Here is a 19,756-nt window from a genome sequence, read left to right as displayed (position 1 = left end):
CCACACTCACATTATGCTCTTCTTCACTCCTAAAAGATGTTATACCTCCTTGACCAGTGCATGAAATTACCGCCTCCCTTTCATCATCCACATTTAAAAGTTTCTCAAAATATTCCCGCCATCTACCCAATACCTTCAGCTCCCCATCTACTAATTCCCCTACTCAGTTTTTAACTGAAATCCATTCGCTCCCTAGGCTTTCTTAACTTGTTTATCTCACTCCAATTTTTTTCTTATTTTCAGCAAAATTTCTTGCTAGTGCCTCCCACTCTTTCATCTGCTCTCCTTTTGCACTCTCTTCACCTTTCTTTTACTCTCCATATATTCTGCTCTTCTTACAACACTTCTGCTTTGTAACAACTTCTCATAAGCTACCTTTTTCTCTTTTATCACACCCTTTACTTCATCATTCTGCCAATCACTCCTCTTTCCTCCTGCACCCACTCTGCTATAGCTACAAACTTCTGCCCCATATTCTAATACTGCATTTTTAAAACTACCCCAACCCTCTTCACCCCTCCCCACCATCCATACTTGCATTAGCCCACCTTTCTCCCTTAGTTCATACACTTTCACCTCTCTCTTACTTGCTGTTACCATTTTCCTTTTGTTCCATCTACCTCTTACACTAACTGTAGCTACAACTAAATAATGATCCGATATCCGTTGCCCCTCTATAAACATACAGTACATCCTGAAGCCTACCCATCAACCTTTTATCCACCAATACAAAATCTAACAAACTACTTTCATTATGTGCTATATCATACCTTGTATACTTATTTATCCTTTCATAAAATATGTAATACTTATTACCAAACCTCTTCCTACACACAGCTCAATTAAAAGCTCCCCATTTTCATTTACCCCTCACACCCCAAATTTACCTACTACTCCCTCCACAACATTTTATCCACTTTAATATTGAGATCTCCAACCACAAGTACTCTCTCACTTGATTCAAAACTCCCCACGCACTCATTCAACATTTCCCAAAAATCTCACTCTCTCCTCTACACTTCTCTCTTCTCCAGGTGTGTAACCACTTACTATAACCCACTTTTCACATCCAACCCTTATTTTACACTACATAATCCTTGAATTTATACATTTATATTCCCTCTTTTCCTGCCATAACTTATCCTTCAACATTATTGCTACTCCTTCTGCAACTCTAACTCTATTTGAAACCCCTGACCGAATCCCATTTATCTCTCCCCACTGAAACTCTCCTACCCCCTTCAGCTGTTTCACTTAAAGCCAGGACATCCACCTTCTTCTCATTCATAATATCCACAATCCTCTCTTTCTTATCATTTGCACAACATCCACCCACATTCAAACATCCCACTTTGACGGTTTTCTTCTTTTCCATTTTAGTAAGCTATACAGGAAAAGGGGTTACTAGCCCACTGTTTCCAGTATTTTAGCTGACTTTTACAACACGAATGGCTTATGGAGGAAAGATTCTTATTCCACTTCCCCATGGATATGAAATGAAAAGCGCTAAGAACAAGAACTACTAACCCCTAAACGGTCCAAACGTATATATACGCTCACTTGCGTAGCGCCCCAAATTTTTTGAGAAAAATTTTTTTTTAATAGGAAAAAATAGCATATGGTACCCAGGCGTCCCCAATTATTTTAATATGGTGCACAGTGAGTGCGCACACCCACTCAGGCTTATCGTGGCAGCGTTGAATGAATGACAAAGAAAACGTATATATACGTTTGGGGCGCTATGCACGTGAACATATATATACGTTTGGACCATTTAAGGGTTAAGATAAAATCAAAGAAAACTCAGACGAGTGTGTATACATAAACGTGTACATGTATGTGCAGTGTGACCTAAGTGTCTTTTTATTTTATCTTTATTCCTTACATGTGCATGTACTGATGCTTTGTTCACTTTGTTGTCACTTGCTATTTTAGCACACAATTTACCATCTTCATGTTTTTTATAATTTCTAGTTTTTCATCCAATGTTAACCTATTGACATTTACTAGAATGTTCATCATCATTCACTGCATTTCCTCTTTCCACTCATATTTGCGTATGAAAGGGGTATCAGTACTTTACATATTAAATAAAAAATCATGTATGCGTATGTACTGTATAAATCTACAAAACTTCACTGCTCAGAGTCTGAAGCCATACTGATGTTTGCATCGTGCTGATCTGGTATATAGCAATACTCCAATATTGGTGTGCAATGCAGTTAAATAAAATTTATATTATTAAATTTATAAACTGTATTATAGCAAGACCCGTACTGTTCAAAACCGTACTATGCAAGGTATTACCAAATGCAAAAGCTAGATATATGGTTCATTCTAAGCCAAAGGAAACCTGCATAAAAGATATCAGTGCAAAACTGTGTGCGTATTTCTGAAGAAACAAAGTCCTGGTACTATACAGTATAGAAATATAAAAGTATTGTTGTGGTATGAAATGTTTGTATACATACATAGCATTACTCACTGGTAACCTCACCTTGCTCATCTCCATGAGTCATGATGCACACAGCCAGGCATGAAACAATGGCCAGTCGTGGATTTACCCGAAGGTTTTTAAAAAACTGATGTATCTTCTCATAATCAGGATTGTCAAAATGCATCACATGGAATCCAAACAGCTTAAAGGTGCCTTCAAGGCGTTCTTTATCAATGTCTGATCCGTGGCGTTCAGAAAGAGGAATCTGAAAAAAATTTGAAATGCAAATTGTAATTCAAAATATTTTTGCATACACTACACAATACAGCCTCTCCTTACTTAACAACAGAGTTCCGTTCCTAAGACCACATCATTATACGAGTTCATCACTAAGTGAGGAGCATACTATATTGGTAGTGGGTTTGTGTCAACTGTCTTTGATATTGTTTTAATGTCACCTTTGTACCATTTACAACATTGGTATATTTTTAAATGTTTATACAGTAGTGTACTGTATATTGAAATAAACAGAATAGAGGAAATCAGCTCTAATATACATTATTTAGGTATAAAAACTGGTCAGAGAGCCCGTCGTAAGTCTGAGGCGTCAGTAAACGTGAACGTCGCTTAGTGAGGAGAAGCTGTACTGTCAATTTAAGTGAGCTAAAGAACTGTACATATGTATAGTGCAACACTGTTATCACAAATCAGGGAAGAGAGGCTGAGGCAAACATGCATATCATATGTGAAAGAAGAATTTATGGGAACTGAATATACATTATAAAATTGTTCATTATAGCATGGAATAGTAATTAATATTAATAAATATGAAGCTGCAGTGGCATTCTTCATATGTTGCCTATAGATAAACACTCTCAGCACCACACAGCGCCATCCTACAGATACCCCAATGCACCACTCACCATTTTTCCTTCATCAATTCTGTGTTTAACTTCATCCTTCATAAACCCATCTGCTGACAAGTCAATTCCCAAATATCTGAAAACATTTCCATACTCCCTCTCTCCAATGTGATCCCCAATTTTTCTTATCTAAATCATTTGATACCCTCATCACCATACTCTTATCTCTATTCACTTTCAACTTTCTACCTTTACACACCCTCCCAAACTTGTCCACTGACCTTTCTAACCTTTTTTTAAAATCTCCCAAAAGCACAGTATCATCAGCAAAAAAAGTAACTGAGTCAACTCCCATTTTGTCTTTGATTCCCCATAATTTAATCCCACCCCTCTCTCCAACACCCTAGCATTTACTTCTTTTACAACCCCATCTATAAATAAATTAACCCTTTGACTGTCACAACCCCAAACCCTGAAGTGTCTCCTGGTGTTGAAGAATATTAAAAAAAAAAAATATTTTTTCTTATGAAAATGTTAAGATTAATTTTCTGATTGTTTTAAGCCCCCCAAATTTTTTTTTGCAATCAGTACTTACCGAGATATAGAGGCGTAAAGTTGGCAGAAAATGAGCAGCGTATGGCAACAGCGGTGAATGCCACTCACCCGGTAAACTTTGGTTTACTACTTGCATTGGAAGGTTTCTTGTTTTTTCACTATTTTATTTTTTAACATAACTTATGTGGCCTGTGAGACCAAAGTAAGGTGCAATGTACATATATACACTCGTTGTATACAACACAATAAGCACACAAACATAATTATCAATATATTGTTTACAAAACTTGTTTACACAAACAAATACAAAAAATTATTACTATTGTTCTATTATATACAAATGTACAGTCACTGGACATGTTCCTAGAAGTTCTGCAGCTTGTGGAACTCTTTGAAACATGGTTTCATACACAATGGTGTTTTACACTCCTCACACATAAAACAAGTGTCTGTGGTTTTGTGGGCGTTTTTTGTATGTGCACAGACAAAACACCTCTCTGAGCAATTTTCTTCAAAGTAGTAGCAGGCAGTTGTGATAGGTAGTTATCCTAGGTAAATGTTCCTGTGTCATCATTCCTACCTACCTTTCTTTCTTCCTTCATTATTTCTTCATTCTTTCCTTCCTTCTGGTTTCTATAATATATATACACATATATAGTCACTGGACACTTTCATTGTGTTGTGTGTGTGAGTGTGTATGGACTTCTAAATGTGCCGAGTCAGGGTCCAGCAGCTGTCAAAATGACATTGTCTCATTACTCACTCCCGCTACTGCCTGTCAAAACAATGGGGTCAGATGCTTGCTTCCCCTCCATCCTCCGTGTAATTATCTTTTTCTACTTTTCTTTTTTCTTCCTTCTATTTCCTTTCTTACTTTCTTCTGGTATCCTGGGCAGTGCTTTCGGTCACAAACTCCTCAAAACCATGAAACTGATCTTCACTGACGCTTCTACCTGTGTTAGAACATCACTTGGGAAAAAGAAGAGTCCTAGATACGCCAGGGAGTCGCATATTTCTTACTGCTAGGCAGGCTGAAAAAGGACTACTGAAATGGCATTCCCATAATGCACCACTGGCTCCCCGGTATTTTTTATATGGTGCACACTGACCATGGAGACCCATTCTCTCACATGTGGCCCTATCAGCTTTCTCCTGGTTGATTTGAAGCTGCTAGAATTTTGGAGTATTAATACGTCAAGCATGGTGGCTTGTGAGATGTATATATACAACTGAGACAGTCAAAGGGTTAACCCTTTGAGGGTTGGTGCAATACTAGTATGGCTTGCACGCCAGGGTTGGTGCTGTACTAGTACGCATAAATTCTACCGCCTTCAAATCTAGCGAGAGAAACTGTACACAGGGCGGGTATAGAACCTGCGATCAGAGAGCAAAACTCCAGACCGTAGCATTTGCAATCGTGTCATTACGATTTTGTGAGTCTAGCGAGAGAAAGCTGGTAGGCCTATATATGAAAGAATGGGTCTATGTGGTCAGTGTGCGCAGTATGAAAAAAAATCCTGCAGCACACGGTGCATAATGAGAAAAAAAAAATCTGTTTTTGGTTTAAAACAGCGACTTTGCAGTGTATTTTCGTATGCTATTTATGATTGTATTCTACTTTTTCTGGTCTCATTTTATAGAATGGAAGACATATTACAGAAATTGAGATGATTTTCATTGGTTTCACAATGAAAAGTACCTTGAAATTGAGCTCAAAGTAGCAGAAATGTTCGATTTTTGCCAAAGTTCAAAAGTAAACAAATCATGCCACACATCCAGTACACGTCAACTGGTGAGTCTAATATTTTTTCACAAGTGTGCTGATATTATTTATACCATTTCTACACTAATGCATTAGTCTGCATAACAGTAAATCTTCTATTTTATGTGAGAATAAAAATTCAAAGTGGAAAGCAAAAGAAATGTAACAGACACCTGGGGACGTGACTAATGAAGAAAGGAAATGTTATTTTAATGCCAGGAATGTCTGTCTTGTTTATTCTGGACCCTATTTGGAAATTGACATCTTTTGAAATTTGTGTGAAATTGGTCTAGTGTCTGATATGTGGAAGATGGCTAATGTAATTCCTATTTTTAAAACGGGACAAGTCGTTACCGTCAAATTACCGCCTAATATGCCTGACCTCAATTGTAGGCAAATTACTAGAGTCAATTATAGCTGAGATTATAAGAAGCCATCTCGATAAGCATAGCTTGATTAATGATACTCAGCATGGATTCACAAGAGGCCGGTCTTGTCTAACTAATTTATTAACTTTCTTCAGTAAAGCTTTTGAGGCTGTTGACCACGATAAGGAATTTGATATTATTTACTTAGATTTTAGTAAGGCTTTTGATAGAGTTCCGCACCATAGACTGTTAAAGAAAGTGGCAGCTCATGGCATTGGGGGAAAAGTGCTCTCGTGGATCGAGTCATGGCTCACTGACAGGAGGCAGAGTGTGTCCATAAATGGGGTTAAATCCGAGTGGGGATCTGTAACAAGTGGCGTTCCACAGGGATCAGTCTTGGGCCCGTTGTTGTTTATAATATATATCAATGATCTTGATGAGGGAATTACTAGTGATATGAGCAAATTCGCCAATGACACAAAGATAGGTAAGATAATTGATTCAAACGTAGACATTATGGAACTTCAGGAGGATTTAAACAAACTCTATTCTTGGTCAGAAAAGTGGCAGATGCAGTTCAATGTAGATAAATGCAAGGTTCTGAAGCTTGGGAGTGCCCATAACCCTAGTACTTATAAGTTAAATGATGTAGAACTTAGCCATACAGATTGCAAAAAGGACTTGGGGGTTATGGTGAGCAGCAACCTTAAACCAAGACAGCAATGCCTAAGCATACGTAATAAGGCAAATAGATTACTGGGATTTATATCAAGAAGTGTAAGCAACAGAAGTCCAGAGGTCATACTGCAGCTTTATACATCATTAGTAAGGCCTCACCTAGATTATGCAGCTCAGTTCTGGTCTCCATATTACAGAATGGACATAAATTCATTAGAAAACATTCAGCGTAGGATGACTAAATTAATACATAGCATTAGAAATCTTCCTTATGAAGAAAGATTGAAGACTCTTAAGTTACATTCACTTGTTAGACGAAGAATGAGGGGAGACCTGATCGAAGTGTATAAGTGGAAGATAGGTATTAATAAAGGGGATATTAATAAGGTCTTGAGGATGTCTCTCCAAGAGAGAACCCGCAGTAATGGATTTAAATTAGATAAGTTTAGATTTAGAAAGGACATAGGAAAGTATTGGTTTGGAAATAGGGTAGTTGATGAGTGGAACAGTCTACCTAGTTGGGTTATTGAGGCTGGGACTTTGGGTAGTTTCAAATTTAGGTTGGATAAGTACATGAGTGGGAGGGGTTGGATTTGAGTGGGACTTTCACATCAGAGCTTATTTCTTGGGTAGCATTGAAAATTGGGTTGGGCAAATGTTTTGTTAGTGGGATGAATTGTAAAGGACCTGCCTAGTATGGGCCAACAGGCCTCCTGCAGTGTTCCTCCTTTCTTATGTTCTTATGTTCTAAAATTGCCAATTTCTGACCACTTTATTGGATGGTTGTAATGTGTAAATGGGTGGTTTCTTGTACTCATTCGACAGAAAAAATGGAGTTGTAGCTAAATAGTTATGCCTTTTGTCGACTGGTACATTGGAATTGGCCGAAAATAGGGCTCAAAGTGGGTGAAATTGCCGATGCGTAAACATCAGCGAGACTGCTAACTTCGCAAGAGCATAATTCTGTAAGTTTTCCATCAAATTTCATACTTTTGGTGTCATTATGATTGGGAAAAGATTCTCTAACATTTCATAAGAAACAATAAATTTTATTTTTTTGAAAAATTTCCGACCCTGAGAACAAGTTTAGGAGACTGCCTGCCAACCCTGAAAAGGTTAAACATCCATGGTGACATTACACATCCCTGTCTAAGACCTACTTTTACTGGGAAGTAATCTCCCTCTCTCCTACACACCCTAACCTGAGCCTCACTATCCTCATAAAAACTCTTTACAGCATTTAGTATCTTACTACCTATTCCATACACTTGCAACATCTGCCACATTGCTCCCCTATCCACTATCATATGCCTTTTCTAAATACATAAATGCAATGAAAACTACCCTACCTCTATCTAAATACTTTTCACATATATGCTTCAATGTAAACACTTGATCTACACATCCCTTACCCACTCTAAAGCCTCCTTGCTTATCTGCAGTCCTGCTCTCTGTCTTATCCTTAATTCTTTCAATTATAACCCTACCATACACTTTATCTGGTATACTCAGTAAACAATCTCTTTTGTCCCCCTTCCCTTTATATGAAGGAACTATACATGCTCTCTGCCAATCCCTAAGTACCTTCTCCTCTTTCATACATTTATTAAACAAAAATACCAACTACTCTATCACTACATCTCCTCCCCCTACTTTTAACATTTCTGTATTGATCCTGTCAGTTCCAGCTGCTTTACCCCCTGCACTCACATCCTGCTCTTCTTCACTCCTTAAAGATGTTATACCACCCTGGCCAGTGCATGAAATTACCGCCTCCCTTTCTTCATCAACATTTAAAAGTTCCTCAAAATGTTCCTACCATCTACCCAATACCTCCAGCTCCCCATCTACTAGCTCCCCTACTAAGTTTTTAACTGGCAAATCCATTCGTTCCCTAGGCTTTCTTAACTGGTTTATCTCACTTCAAATTTTTTTCTTATTCTCAGCAAAATTTCTTGACAGTGCCTCTCCCACTCTATCATTTGCTGTCTTTTTGCACTCTCTCACCACTCTCTTCACCTTTCTTTTACTCTCCATATACTCTGCCCTTTTTTATATCACTTATGCTTTGTAAAATCCTCCCATAAGCTACCTTCTTCTCTTTTACCACACCCTTTACTCCATCATTCCACCACTCCTTTTTCCTCCTGCACCCACCCTCCTATAGCCACAAACTTCTGCCCCACATTCTAATACAGTGGACCCCCGCATAGCGACTTTAATCCGTGCAAGAGGGCTGATTGTTATGCGAAATGTTCGGTATGCGAATGAATTTTCCCCATAAGAAATAATGGAAATCAAATTAATCCGTGCAAGACACCCAAAAGTATGAAACAAAAATTTTTACCACATGAAATATACATTTTCCTACACACAAAGAGAAGGATACATGCACAATAGTAGAGTAGTACATGCACAATATATATTGTGCATGTACTACTCTACTAAATGAAGAATAAATGACACTTACCTTTATTGAAGATGCAGCAATGACTGATGAGACACTGTGTCCTGGGAGTGCCTTTTCCTCCTGAGTACTGTAGGTCCTGTTTGGCATTTTCTTCCAGAACAGGCCTTATCACACTGTGTATGCCACTACGATTCTTAAATCTCTCAAACCAACCTTTGCTGGCTTTAAATTCACCAATATGAGCACTAGTTCCAGGCATGTTTCCCTGTTCACCTGGGTGTTAGTCGACTGGTGTGGGTTGCATCCTGGGAGACAAGATTAAGGACCCCAATGAAAATAAGTTAGACAGTCTTCGATGACACTGACTTTTTTGGGTTATCCTGGGTGGCAAATCCTCTGGGGTTAATTGTTTCTTGGTATTCTCAATAAGCCACACCAACAACGGTGCTACAGCAGCAGCAGCAGCTGACGGTGGTACAACAGCAGCAGACGATGCTACAGCAGCAACAGACGATGCTACAGCAGCAACAGACGATGCTACAGCAGCAGCAGACGATGCTACAGCAGCAACAGACGATGCTACAGCAGCAGCAGACGGTACTACAGCAGCAGCAGCTGACGGTGGTACAACAGCAGCAGCAGCTGATGGTGGTACAGCAGCAGCAGCAGCTGTACCACCAATAGTAGCGATGGTTGATTGGGGTTTATTATACAACCTGGCCAGCTCGGAGACACGCACTCCACTTTCATACTTATCAATGATCTTTTTCTTCATCTCTATAGTAATTCTCACCCTTATTGCTGTAGGGTTGGCACTTATTTTCCAGAAAATAATACGAAATGTTCCGATTGTATGCTTGGATGTTACCGCGGAGGCTGGCTGGTAAACAATGCCACCGGCGGAACATGTGAGCGTGGCTCAGGCCGCACATTGGACGCGTCTCGGACGAAGAGCGGTGAGTGGGTTTTTGGGCGGTATGCGAGGCAAAATTTTTGCGAAAAAAGCGAGCGGTATGCGGATTGTACAGTATGCGATGCGTGCGGTATGCGGGGGTCCACTGTACTGCATTTTTAAAACTATCCCATCCCTCTTCAACCTTCCCACTACCCATACTTGCACTAACCCACCTTTCTGCCAATAGCTGCTTATATCTCATCCTAACTTTCTCCTCCCTTAGACATCAATGAGTTACATCAGAGAACAGTATATTAGTGTAAAACTGAAATAAAGAAAATATGTACAGTGAACCCTCGGGTAACAATGTCATCGGATAACAAGAAAATTGGATAGCGATACGTTTTTGTGTCAAAATGTTGGCTTCGTTACCGAAAAAGAACTCGGTTAACCCATAAACGGTCCAAACGTATGTAAATACGTTTTTACCGCTAGTGCCCCAAACGTATACGTATATACGTTTTATGTGTCACACATTTTACATTGCCACGATAAGCCTGAGTCGCCTAGACATGAAAGAATGGGTGTGAGCACTCACTGTGTGCCATATTAAAATAATTGGGGATGCCAAGGTACCATATGCTCTTTTTTCCTATTAAAAAACAGCAATGTTTTTTTTTTTTCTCAAAAAAGTTGGGCAGTACGGTAGTGAATGTATATATAAGTTTGGACCGTTTACGGGTTAAGGACATTCATCCTGAATGTGTCCACGTGGCCTGAGCAGCACGGCCACCCCATGACTCCATGTATAGCCAGTGTGCCATTGTTTACAAGCCATTGAGGACAATTACACGCATACATGCGATATATTTTGTATTATTCCATTGTTTTTAGAGCTTGTAACTGCTAAATCCTAGGTAGTAGGTTGGTAGACAGCAACCGCCCAGGGAGGTACTACCGTCCTGCCAAGTGAGTGTAAAACGAAAGCCTATAATTGTTTTACATGATGGTAGGATTGCTGGTGTCCTTTTTTCTGTCTCATTAACATGCAAGATTTCAAGTACGTCTTGCTACTTCTACTTACACTTAGATCACACTACACATACATGTACAAGCATATATATACACACCCCTCTGGGTTTTCTTCTATTTTCTTTCTAGTTCTTTTTTTTTTTATTATCACACTGGCCGATTCCCACCAAGGCAGGGTGGCCCGAAAAAGAAAAACTTTCACCATCATTCACTCCATCACTGTCTTGCCAGAAGGGTGCTTTACACTACAGTTTTTAAACTGCAACATTAACAGCCCTCCTTCAGAGTGCAGGCACTGTACTTCCCATCTCCAGGACTCAAGTCTGGCCTGCCGGTTTCCCTGAACCCCTTCATAAATGTTACTTTGCTCACACTCCAACAGCACATCAAGTATTAAAAACCATTTGTCTCCATTCACTCCTATCAAACACGCTCACGCATGCCTGCTGGAAGTCCAAGCCCCTCGCACACAAAACCTCCTTTACCCCCTCCCTCCAACCTTTCCTAGGCCGACCCCTACCCCGCCTTCCTTCCACTACAGACTGATACACTCTTGAAGTTATTCTGTTTCGCTCCATTCTCTCCACATGTCCGAACCACCTCAACAGCCCTTCCTCAGCCCTCTGGACAACAGTTTTGGTAATCCCGCACCTCCTCCTAACTTCCAAACTACGAATTCTCTGCATTATATCCACACCACACATTGCTCTAGTAGTAGGTTGGTAGACAGCAACCACCCAGGGAAGTACTACCGTCCTGCCAGATGACTGTGAAACAGAAACCTGTAACTGTTTTGCATGATGGTAGGATTGCTGGTTTCTTTTTCTGTCTCATAAACACGCTAGATAACAGGGATATCTTGCTACTCCTACTTACACTTTGGTCACACTTCACAGACACGCACATGCATATATATACAGTGGACCCCCGCATAGCGACCTTAATCCGTGCAAGAGGGCTGGCTGTTATGCGAAATGTTCGCTATGTGAATGAATTTTCCCCATAAGAAATAATGGAAATAAAATTAATCCGTGCAAGACACCCAAAAGTATGAAAAAAATTTTTTTTTACCACAAAAAAATGTTAATTTTAGTACACACAAACTGAAAAAGGCATGCACAATTACATGACACTTACTTTTATTGAAGATCTGGTGATGATTGATGGGATGGGAGGAGGGGAGAGAGAGTTTTAGTGTTTAGAAGGGGAATCCCCTTCCATTAAGACTTGAGGAGGCAAGTCCTTTTCTGGGGTTACTTCCCTTCTTCTTTTAATGCCACTAGGACCAGCTTCAGAGTCACTGGACTTCTTTCGCACAACATATCTGTCCATAGTGGCCTGTACCTCTCGTTCCTTTATGATTTGTCTAAAGTGGTTCACAACATTGTCATTGTAACAGTCACCAGCACGGCTTGCAATAGCTGTGTGAGGGTGATTTTCATCAAAAAAGGTTTGCACTTCAAGCCATTTTGCACACATTTCCTTAATCTTTGAAGTAGGCAATTCCTTCAATTTCTCTCTCCCCTCCTTTGAACCAGTTTCCCCAGGTCTGGCTTCTTGCTCTTGAAGTTGATCTATCAGCTCATCAGTGGTTAGTTCTTCATTGTCCTCCTCCACCAACTCTTCCACATCATCCCCACTAACCTCCAACCCCAAGGACTTCCCCAATGCCACAATTGATTCCTCAACTGGTATACTCCTCTCAGGGTTAGCCTCAAACCCTTCAAAATCCCTTTTGTCTACACATTCTGGCCACAGTTTCTTCCAAGCAGAGTTCAAGGTTCTCTTAGTCACTCCCTCCCAAGCCTTACCTATAAGGTTTACACAATTGAGGATATTAAAGTGATCCTTCCAAAACTCTTTTAGAGTCAATCGAGTGTCTGTGGTCACTTCAAAGCACTTTTGAAACATAGCTTTTGTGTACAGTTTCTTGAAGTTGGAAATGACCTGCTGGTCCATGGGCTGCAGGAGAGGAGTGGTATTAGGAGGCAAAAACTTCACCTTAATGAAGCTCATGTCCCCATAAAGTCGCTCTGCCACGTCTGTAGGATGACCAGGGGCATTGTCTAACACCAGGAGGCACTTAAGTTCTAATTTCTTTTCAGTTAGGTAATCTTTCACATTGGGGGCAAATGCATGGTGTAACCAGTTATAGAAAAATTCCCTAGTGACCCATGCCTTACTGTTTGCCCTCCACAGCACACACAAATTATCCTTGAGGACATTCTTTTGCCTGAACGCTCTGGGAGTTTCAGAGTGATACACTAATAAAGGCTTAACTTTGCAATCACCACTAGCATTGGCACACATCAACAAAGTAAGCCTGTCTTTCATAGGCTTATGTCCTGGGAGTGCCTTTTCCTCCTGAGTAATGTAGGTCCTGCTTGGCATTTTCTTCCAGAACAGGCCTGTTTCATCACAATTAAACACTTGTTCAGGTTTCAGTCCTTCAGTTTCTATGTACTCCTTGAATTCCTGCACATATTTTTCAGCCGCTTTGTGGTCCGAACTGGCAGCCTCACCATGCCGTATCACACTATGTATGCCACTACGCTTCTTAAATCTCTCAAACCAACCTTTGCTGGCCTTAAATTCACTCACATCATCACTAGTTGCAGGCCTTTTTTTAATTAAATCCTCATGCAACTTCCTAGCCTTTTCACATATGATCGCTTGAGAGACTCTATCTCCTGCTAGCTGTTTTTCATTTATCCACACCAATAAGAGTCTCTCAACATCTTCCATCACTTGCGATCTTTGTTTCGAAAACACAGTTAAACCTTTGGCAAGAACAGCTTCCTTGATTGCCGTTTTCTTGCCCACAATAGAAGAGATGGTTGATTTGGGTTTCTTGTACAACCTGACCAGGTCGGTGATACGCACTCCACTTTCATACTTATCAGTGATCTCTTTCTTCATTTCTATAGGAATTCTAACCCTTATTGCTGTAGGGTTGGAACTAGAAGCTTTCTTGGGGCCCATGGTCACTTATTTTCCAGAAACAGCACCGAAAACACTGTAATAATACGAAATATTCCGATTGTATGCTTGAATGTTACCGCGGAGGCTGGCTGGTAAACAATGCCACCGGCGGAACATATGAGGCTGGCTCAGGCCGCACATTGGACGCGTCTCGGACGAAGGCCGCTGAGCGGGTTTTTGGGCGCTATGCGGGGCAAAATTTTAGCGATCAAAGCGTCCGCTATGCGGATTGTCCGCTATGCGGATTGTCCGCTATGCAAGGTGTCCGTTATGCGGGGGTCCACTGTATATACATACATCTAGGTTTTTCTCCTTTTTCTAAATAGCTCTTGTTCCTCTTTATTTCTTCTATTGTCCATGGGGAAGTGGAAAAGAATCTTTCCTCCGTAAGCCATGCGTGTCGTATGAGACGACTAAAACGCCGGGAGCAATGGGCTAGCAACCCCTTCTCCTGTAGACATTTACTAAAAAAGAGAAGAAGAAAAACTTCTAGTTCTTATTCTTGTTTATATCCTCTTATCTCCATGGGGAAGTGGAACAGAATTCTTCCTCCGTAAGCTATGCGTGTTGTAAGAGGCGACTAAAATGCCAGGAGCAAGGGGCTAGTAACCTCTTCTCCTGTATATATTACTAAATGTAAAAGGAGAAACTTTTGTTTTTCCTTTTGGGTCACTCTGCCTCGGTGGGATACGGCCGGTGTGTTGAAAGAAAGAAAAAGAACTGCTAAATAAGCAACGATGGGCCCAAAGAAAGCTTCTAGTGCCAGCCCTGTGGTAAAGAGGGCAAGAAATACTATTGAATTGAAGAAAGAGATCATCACAAAATATGAAAGTGGAGTGCATGTCTCTGGGTTGGCCAGGTTATATAACAAACCCCAGTCAACCATCGCTACTATCTTGGCCAACAAAAAGGCAATCAAGGAAGCTGTTGTTGCAAAAGATGCAAGTATGCTTACAAAAAAGATCGCAAATACACTCGAAGATGTGGAGAAACTGCTGTTGGTATGGATCAATGAGAAACAATTATCAAGAAATAGGGTTTCTCAGTCAATAATATGTGAAAAGGCAAGGCAGTTGCATCCGTATCTCATTAAGAAAATGCCTCCTAATAGTGCTCATACTGAGCACTATTGATGAATTTAAGCCCAACAAAGGCTGGTTTGAGAGATTTAAGAATCGTAGTGGCATACACAGTGTGATAAGGCATGGCGAGGCTGCTGGTTCTGACAAAAAAGTGGCTGAAAAATATGTGAAGGACTTTAAGGGTTACAAAGAGACTGAAAAACTTAAAACCCCAACAAGTGTTCAATTGTGACAAAACAAGCCTGTTTTGGAAGAAAATGCCAAACAGGACCTACATTACTCAGGAGGAAAAGGCACTCCCAGGACACAAGCCTATGAAAGACAGGCTAACTCTCATGTTTTGTAGTAATGCTAATGGTGACTGCAAAGTGAAGCCTTTACCCATGTATCACTCTGAAATTCCCAGTGTGTTCAAGAAAAACGGTGTCATCAAGACTAAATTATGTGTGATGTGGAGAGCAAACAGTAAGGCATGGGTCACTAGGGGCATTTTCCTCGATTGGTTCTGTGATGTGTTTGGCTCCAGCGTGAAAAATACCTCCTGGAAAATAAATTGCCACTTCAGTGCCTCCTGTTAATGGACTATGCTCCTGCTCATCCTCCAGACTTGCAAGAGCAAATTGCAAGGGAGTTTAGTTTTATCAAAGTCAAGTTTCTGCCTCCTAACACCACTCCTCTCCTCCAGGAGAGGAGTTTCATTATCCTCTCCTCCAGGAGAGGAGTTTGAAATGACCAGCAGGTCAAGGTTCTTTTCATAGTAAAACCAATCAAAATCACCTCTATTTCTATAATATGTTTTCCATTCTATCAAATGAGACCAAGAAAACGAGAACACAACCATAAATACTATACAAAAATAGACCAAAAAGTTGGCATTTTAATTAAAAAAAACGGTCGGAGTTTTTTTTTCTCATTATGCACTGCGTGCTGCAGGATTTTCTTTATATGGTGCACACTGACCACACAGACCCATTCTCTCACATGTGGGCCTACCAGCTTTCTCCTGCTCGATTTGAAGCCGCTAGAATTTAAGAGTATATATATGTCAAACATGGTGGCTTGTAAGACGTATATATATGACCGAAACAGTCAAAGGGTTAATGGCAACAGGACTATCATCAGGATGGATCTTTTCATGAAATTTCTTTCTTTGCTCTGCTTAAAGGCACATTGTGACTAGTCTGATCATCAATCCACACCATTAAAAGTTTTTCCATGTCAGTAAAAAAGTTATCATATTTTCTTATAACTTTAGTGGTCACTGGTGTAGCACTTTTAATTTCCAGCAGCACTTTCTCCTTATTGTTCACAACTGTACTAACTGTTTGACGAGCCAAACCAAACTTACGTCCTATCTCAGCCACTGACATACCTTGTTCACTCAGTTTAATCATTTCTAACTTGGCACTTTAAGTAAGAGGTTTACGACTCTTCTTTTTATCACAACTAAGCTTAGATGCCATCGTCAATGAAAGCCAATTAGTTAACGAAGAGTAAACGAGAGAGAACGAGATACACGAAGCTCAGTGTAAAAACACAAACTGAATGGGTGGTGGACGATCACTTGGTCAGGCGAACTAGATGGTATTAATACGTGTCCAGTTTTAGTTCATTCACGTACGTTTGTAAGAGTTTGTGAAACTTTTACCTTACAATATTTTTTTTTTATAATAATAATTAAATCACAAAACAAACACTCTTACATTGTGTACAAGTTGAACAAGTTAGTACAGAATAATAAACAGCAACACTCCCATTCTCATCAACACACCATTTTTAGACTGAATGATGATATTATTATTATTATAATCATAATAAAAAGAAGTGCTAAACCCACAAGGGTCGTGAATAGCTATAGAGTGAAGGCATACGAAAGGAATATTTTTCTACAGTTATCCCCTAGTAACGGGTGATGGACTAGAGAAAACGTAATTCTTCCGACACTCCTACAAACCGTTTCGTAAACATCTCATATTTATATAATTTTTTTACTGTGGGTGCATGCATCATGTTTGTGTGTTACATAATGTGTTTCTTATATAATCTTGAAAAAAATATCATAGATTAAGGGAAATGTCTATATTAATGTAATATGTGACATTTAATGCGCCCAAGAGATTATGTATTATTAGTATTATTATTATTATTATTATTATGGCATCAAGAGTAGAGAGACTCTTAGTGATTTTAACATGTACCTGCATGCCAGCACAGTGTGTAAGTATATTTAGGTACAGGTACACACAAGTTTAATTATCAGAGTACAGTGGAACCTCAAATTTCGAACGTATCACTTATCGAACTTTTCGAAAATAGAAAGTTTTTTCGAACCAACTTTGTCCCTATTATCGAACTCGCCCCTGTTCTCGAACCGCTGGGTACCAGACCTCTCTGGCAGCCCGCTCTGTCCGCGTCCCCACACAGGCGCCGTGAGCCAGTCTGGTTTTGTTGATGCTTGAGTGAACACTAACCTGCGCTCTCATTCAAACATTTTACAATTATTTCATTGTGTTTAGTGCTTGTGGGTCTGTGAAATAAGCTACCATGGGCCCAAAGAAACTTGCTAGTGGTACCCCTGCGGTAAAGAAAGTGAGAAACACCATAGATGTGAAGAAGGAAATAATACAGAAGTATGAGAGTGGTGTGAGACTTGTTGAGCTTGCCAGGATGTACAGAGGACTGTGGACAGTTATTTTGTGAGACAGAAACAGAGGACTTTGAACAGTTATTTTGTGAGACATAAACAGAGGACTGTAGACAGTTATTTTGTGAGACAGGGGTCCAGTGACTCAAGCTGGTCCTAGTGGCATTAAAATACACAGAGAAGAGAAGTAACCCCAGACAGGGCTTTGCTACCTAAAGTCTTCATGGAGGGGGATTCTCCTTCCAAACTCCCTCTCTCCTCCTCCCTATCTTCCAGATGCCATCACCAATCTTCAATAAATGTAAGTAAAAATGTTATTTTATATGTTATTTAAATTTATTAATACATAATTGAACACTATATTTGTTGTGTGTATGTACAACTATAATTAATCTCTATAAAATGTTTTTTTTTTTGTGAATATTTTTGGGTTTCTGGAATGGATTAATTGTATTTCCATTATTTCTTATGGGAAATATTGCTTCGCTTTTCAGTCTTTTCGAATTTAGAACTAGCTCCTGGAATGGATTAAGTTCGATATTTGAGGTTCCACTGTACATATAAAATATGCAATAACCTTAAAACACTTGGAATTTTGGAAAGTTTCCAGACATAATAAAGAGATGTGCTCAGGGAGAATGTAAACAAACCAGGTGGGCCGTGGTGACCGTATTAGAAAGACAGGCAGAGGGACCTGTATACAGTGGACCCCCGCATACCGTTGGCATCACATAACGTTAAATCCGCATACCGTTACATTTTATCGCCAAGATTTTGCCTCGCATACCGCTAAAAAACCCGCTCAACGCTGTTCGTCCGAGACGCGTCTAATGTGCGCCCTTAGCCAGCCTCACATGTTCCGCCGGTGGCATTGTTTACCAGCCAGCCTCCGCGGTAACATCCAAGCATACAATCGGAACATTTCGTATTATTACAGTGTTTCTGGTGATTTTATCTGCAAAATAAGTGACCATGGGCCCCAAGAAAGCTTCTAGTGCCAACCCTACAGGAATAAGGGTGAGAATTACTATAGAGATGAAGAAAGAGATCATTGATAAGTATGAAAGTGGAGTGCGTGTCTCCGAGCTGGCCAGGTTGTATAGTAAACCCCAATCAACCATCGCTACTATTGTGGGCAACAAAAAGGCAATCAAGGAAGCTGTTCTTGCCAAAGGTTTAACTGTGTTTTCGAAACAGAGATCGCAAGTGATGGAAGATGTTGAGAGACTGTTATTGGTGTGGATAAATGAGAAACAGATAGCAGGAGATTGCATCTCTCAAGTGATCATAAGTGAAAAGGCTAGGAAGTTGCATGAGGATTTAATTAAAAAAATGCCTGCAACTAGTGATGATGTGAGTGAATTTAAGGCCAGCAAAAGGTTGGTTTGAGAGATTTAAGAGGCGTAGTGGCATACATAGTATGATAAGGCATGGTGAGGCTGCCAGTTCGGACCACAAAGCAGCTGAAAAATATGTGCAGGAATTCAAGGAGTACATAGAAACTGAAGGACTGAAACCTGAACAAGTGTTTAATTGTGATGAAACAGGCCTGTTTTGGAAGAAAATGCCAAGCAGGACCTACATTACTCAGGAGGAAAAGGCACTCCCAGGACATAAGCCTATGAAAGACAGGCTTACTCTGTTGATGTGTTCCAATGCTAGTGGTGATTGCAAAGTGAAGCCTTTATTAGTGTATCACTCTGAAACTCCCAGACCGTTCAGGCAAAAGAATGTCCTCAAGGAAAATTTGTGTGTGCTGTGGAGGACAAACAGTAAGGCATGGGTCACTAGGGACTTTTTCTATGACTGGTTACACCATGCATTTGCCCCCAATGTGAAAGATTACCTAACTGAAAAGAAATTAGAACTTAAGTGCCTCCTGGTGTTAGACAATGCCCCTGGTCATCCTACAGACGTGGCAGAGCGACTTTATGGGGACATGAAATTCATTAAGGTGAAGTTTTTGCCTCCTAATACCACTCCTCTCCTGCAGCCCATGGACCAGCAGGTTATTGCAAACTTCAAAAAACTGTACACAAAAGCTCTGT

General features: G+C 40.1%; 1 protein-coding gene across 1 annotated transcript in view; it reads right to left on the bottom strand.

Moving 5' to 3' along the window:
- Nucleotides 1-19,756, bottom strand: part of LOC128692088 (caspase-8-like) — a 278,225-nt gene that overhangs the window by 131,261 nt on the left and 127,208 nt on the right. Inside the window, exon 8 of the mRNA XM_053781078.2 lies at nucleotides 2,498-2,702. Within this exon, the coding sequence (XP_053637053.2) occupies nucleotides 2,498-2,702 (205 nt within the window). The remainder of the gene's footprint in view (nucleotides 1-2,497; nucleotides 2,703-19,756) is intronic.

Source organism: Cherax quadricarinatus, chromosome 15 (genome assembly GCF_038502225.1).
Source record: "Cherax quadricarinatus isolate ZL_2023a chromosome 15, ASM3850222v1, whole genome shotgun sequence".
Taxonomy (NCBI): domain Eukaryota; kingdom Metazoa; phylum Arthropoda; class Malacostraca; order Decapoda; family Parastacidae; genus Cherax; species Cherax quadricarinatus.
This window is presented reverse-complemented; position numbering and strand designations above follow the sequence as displayed.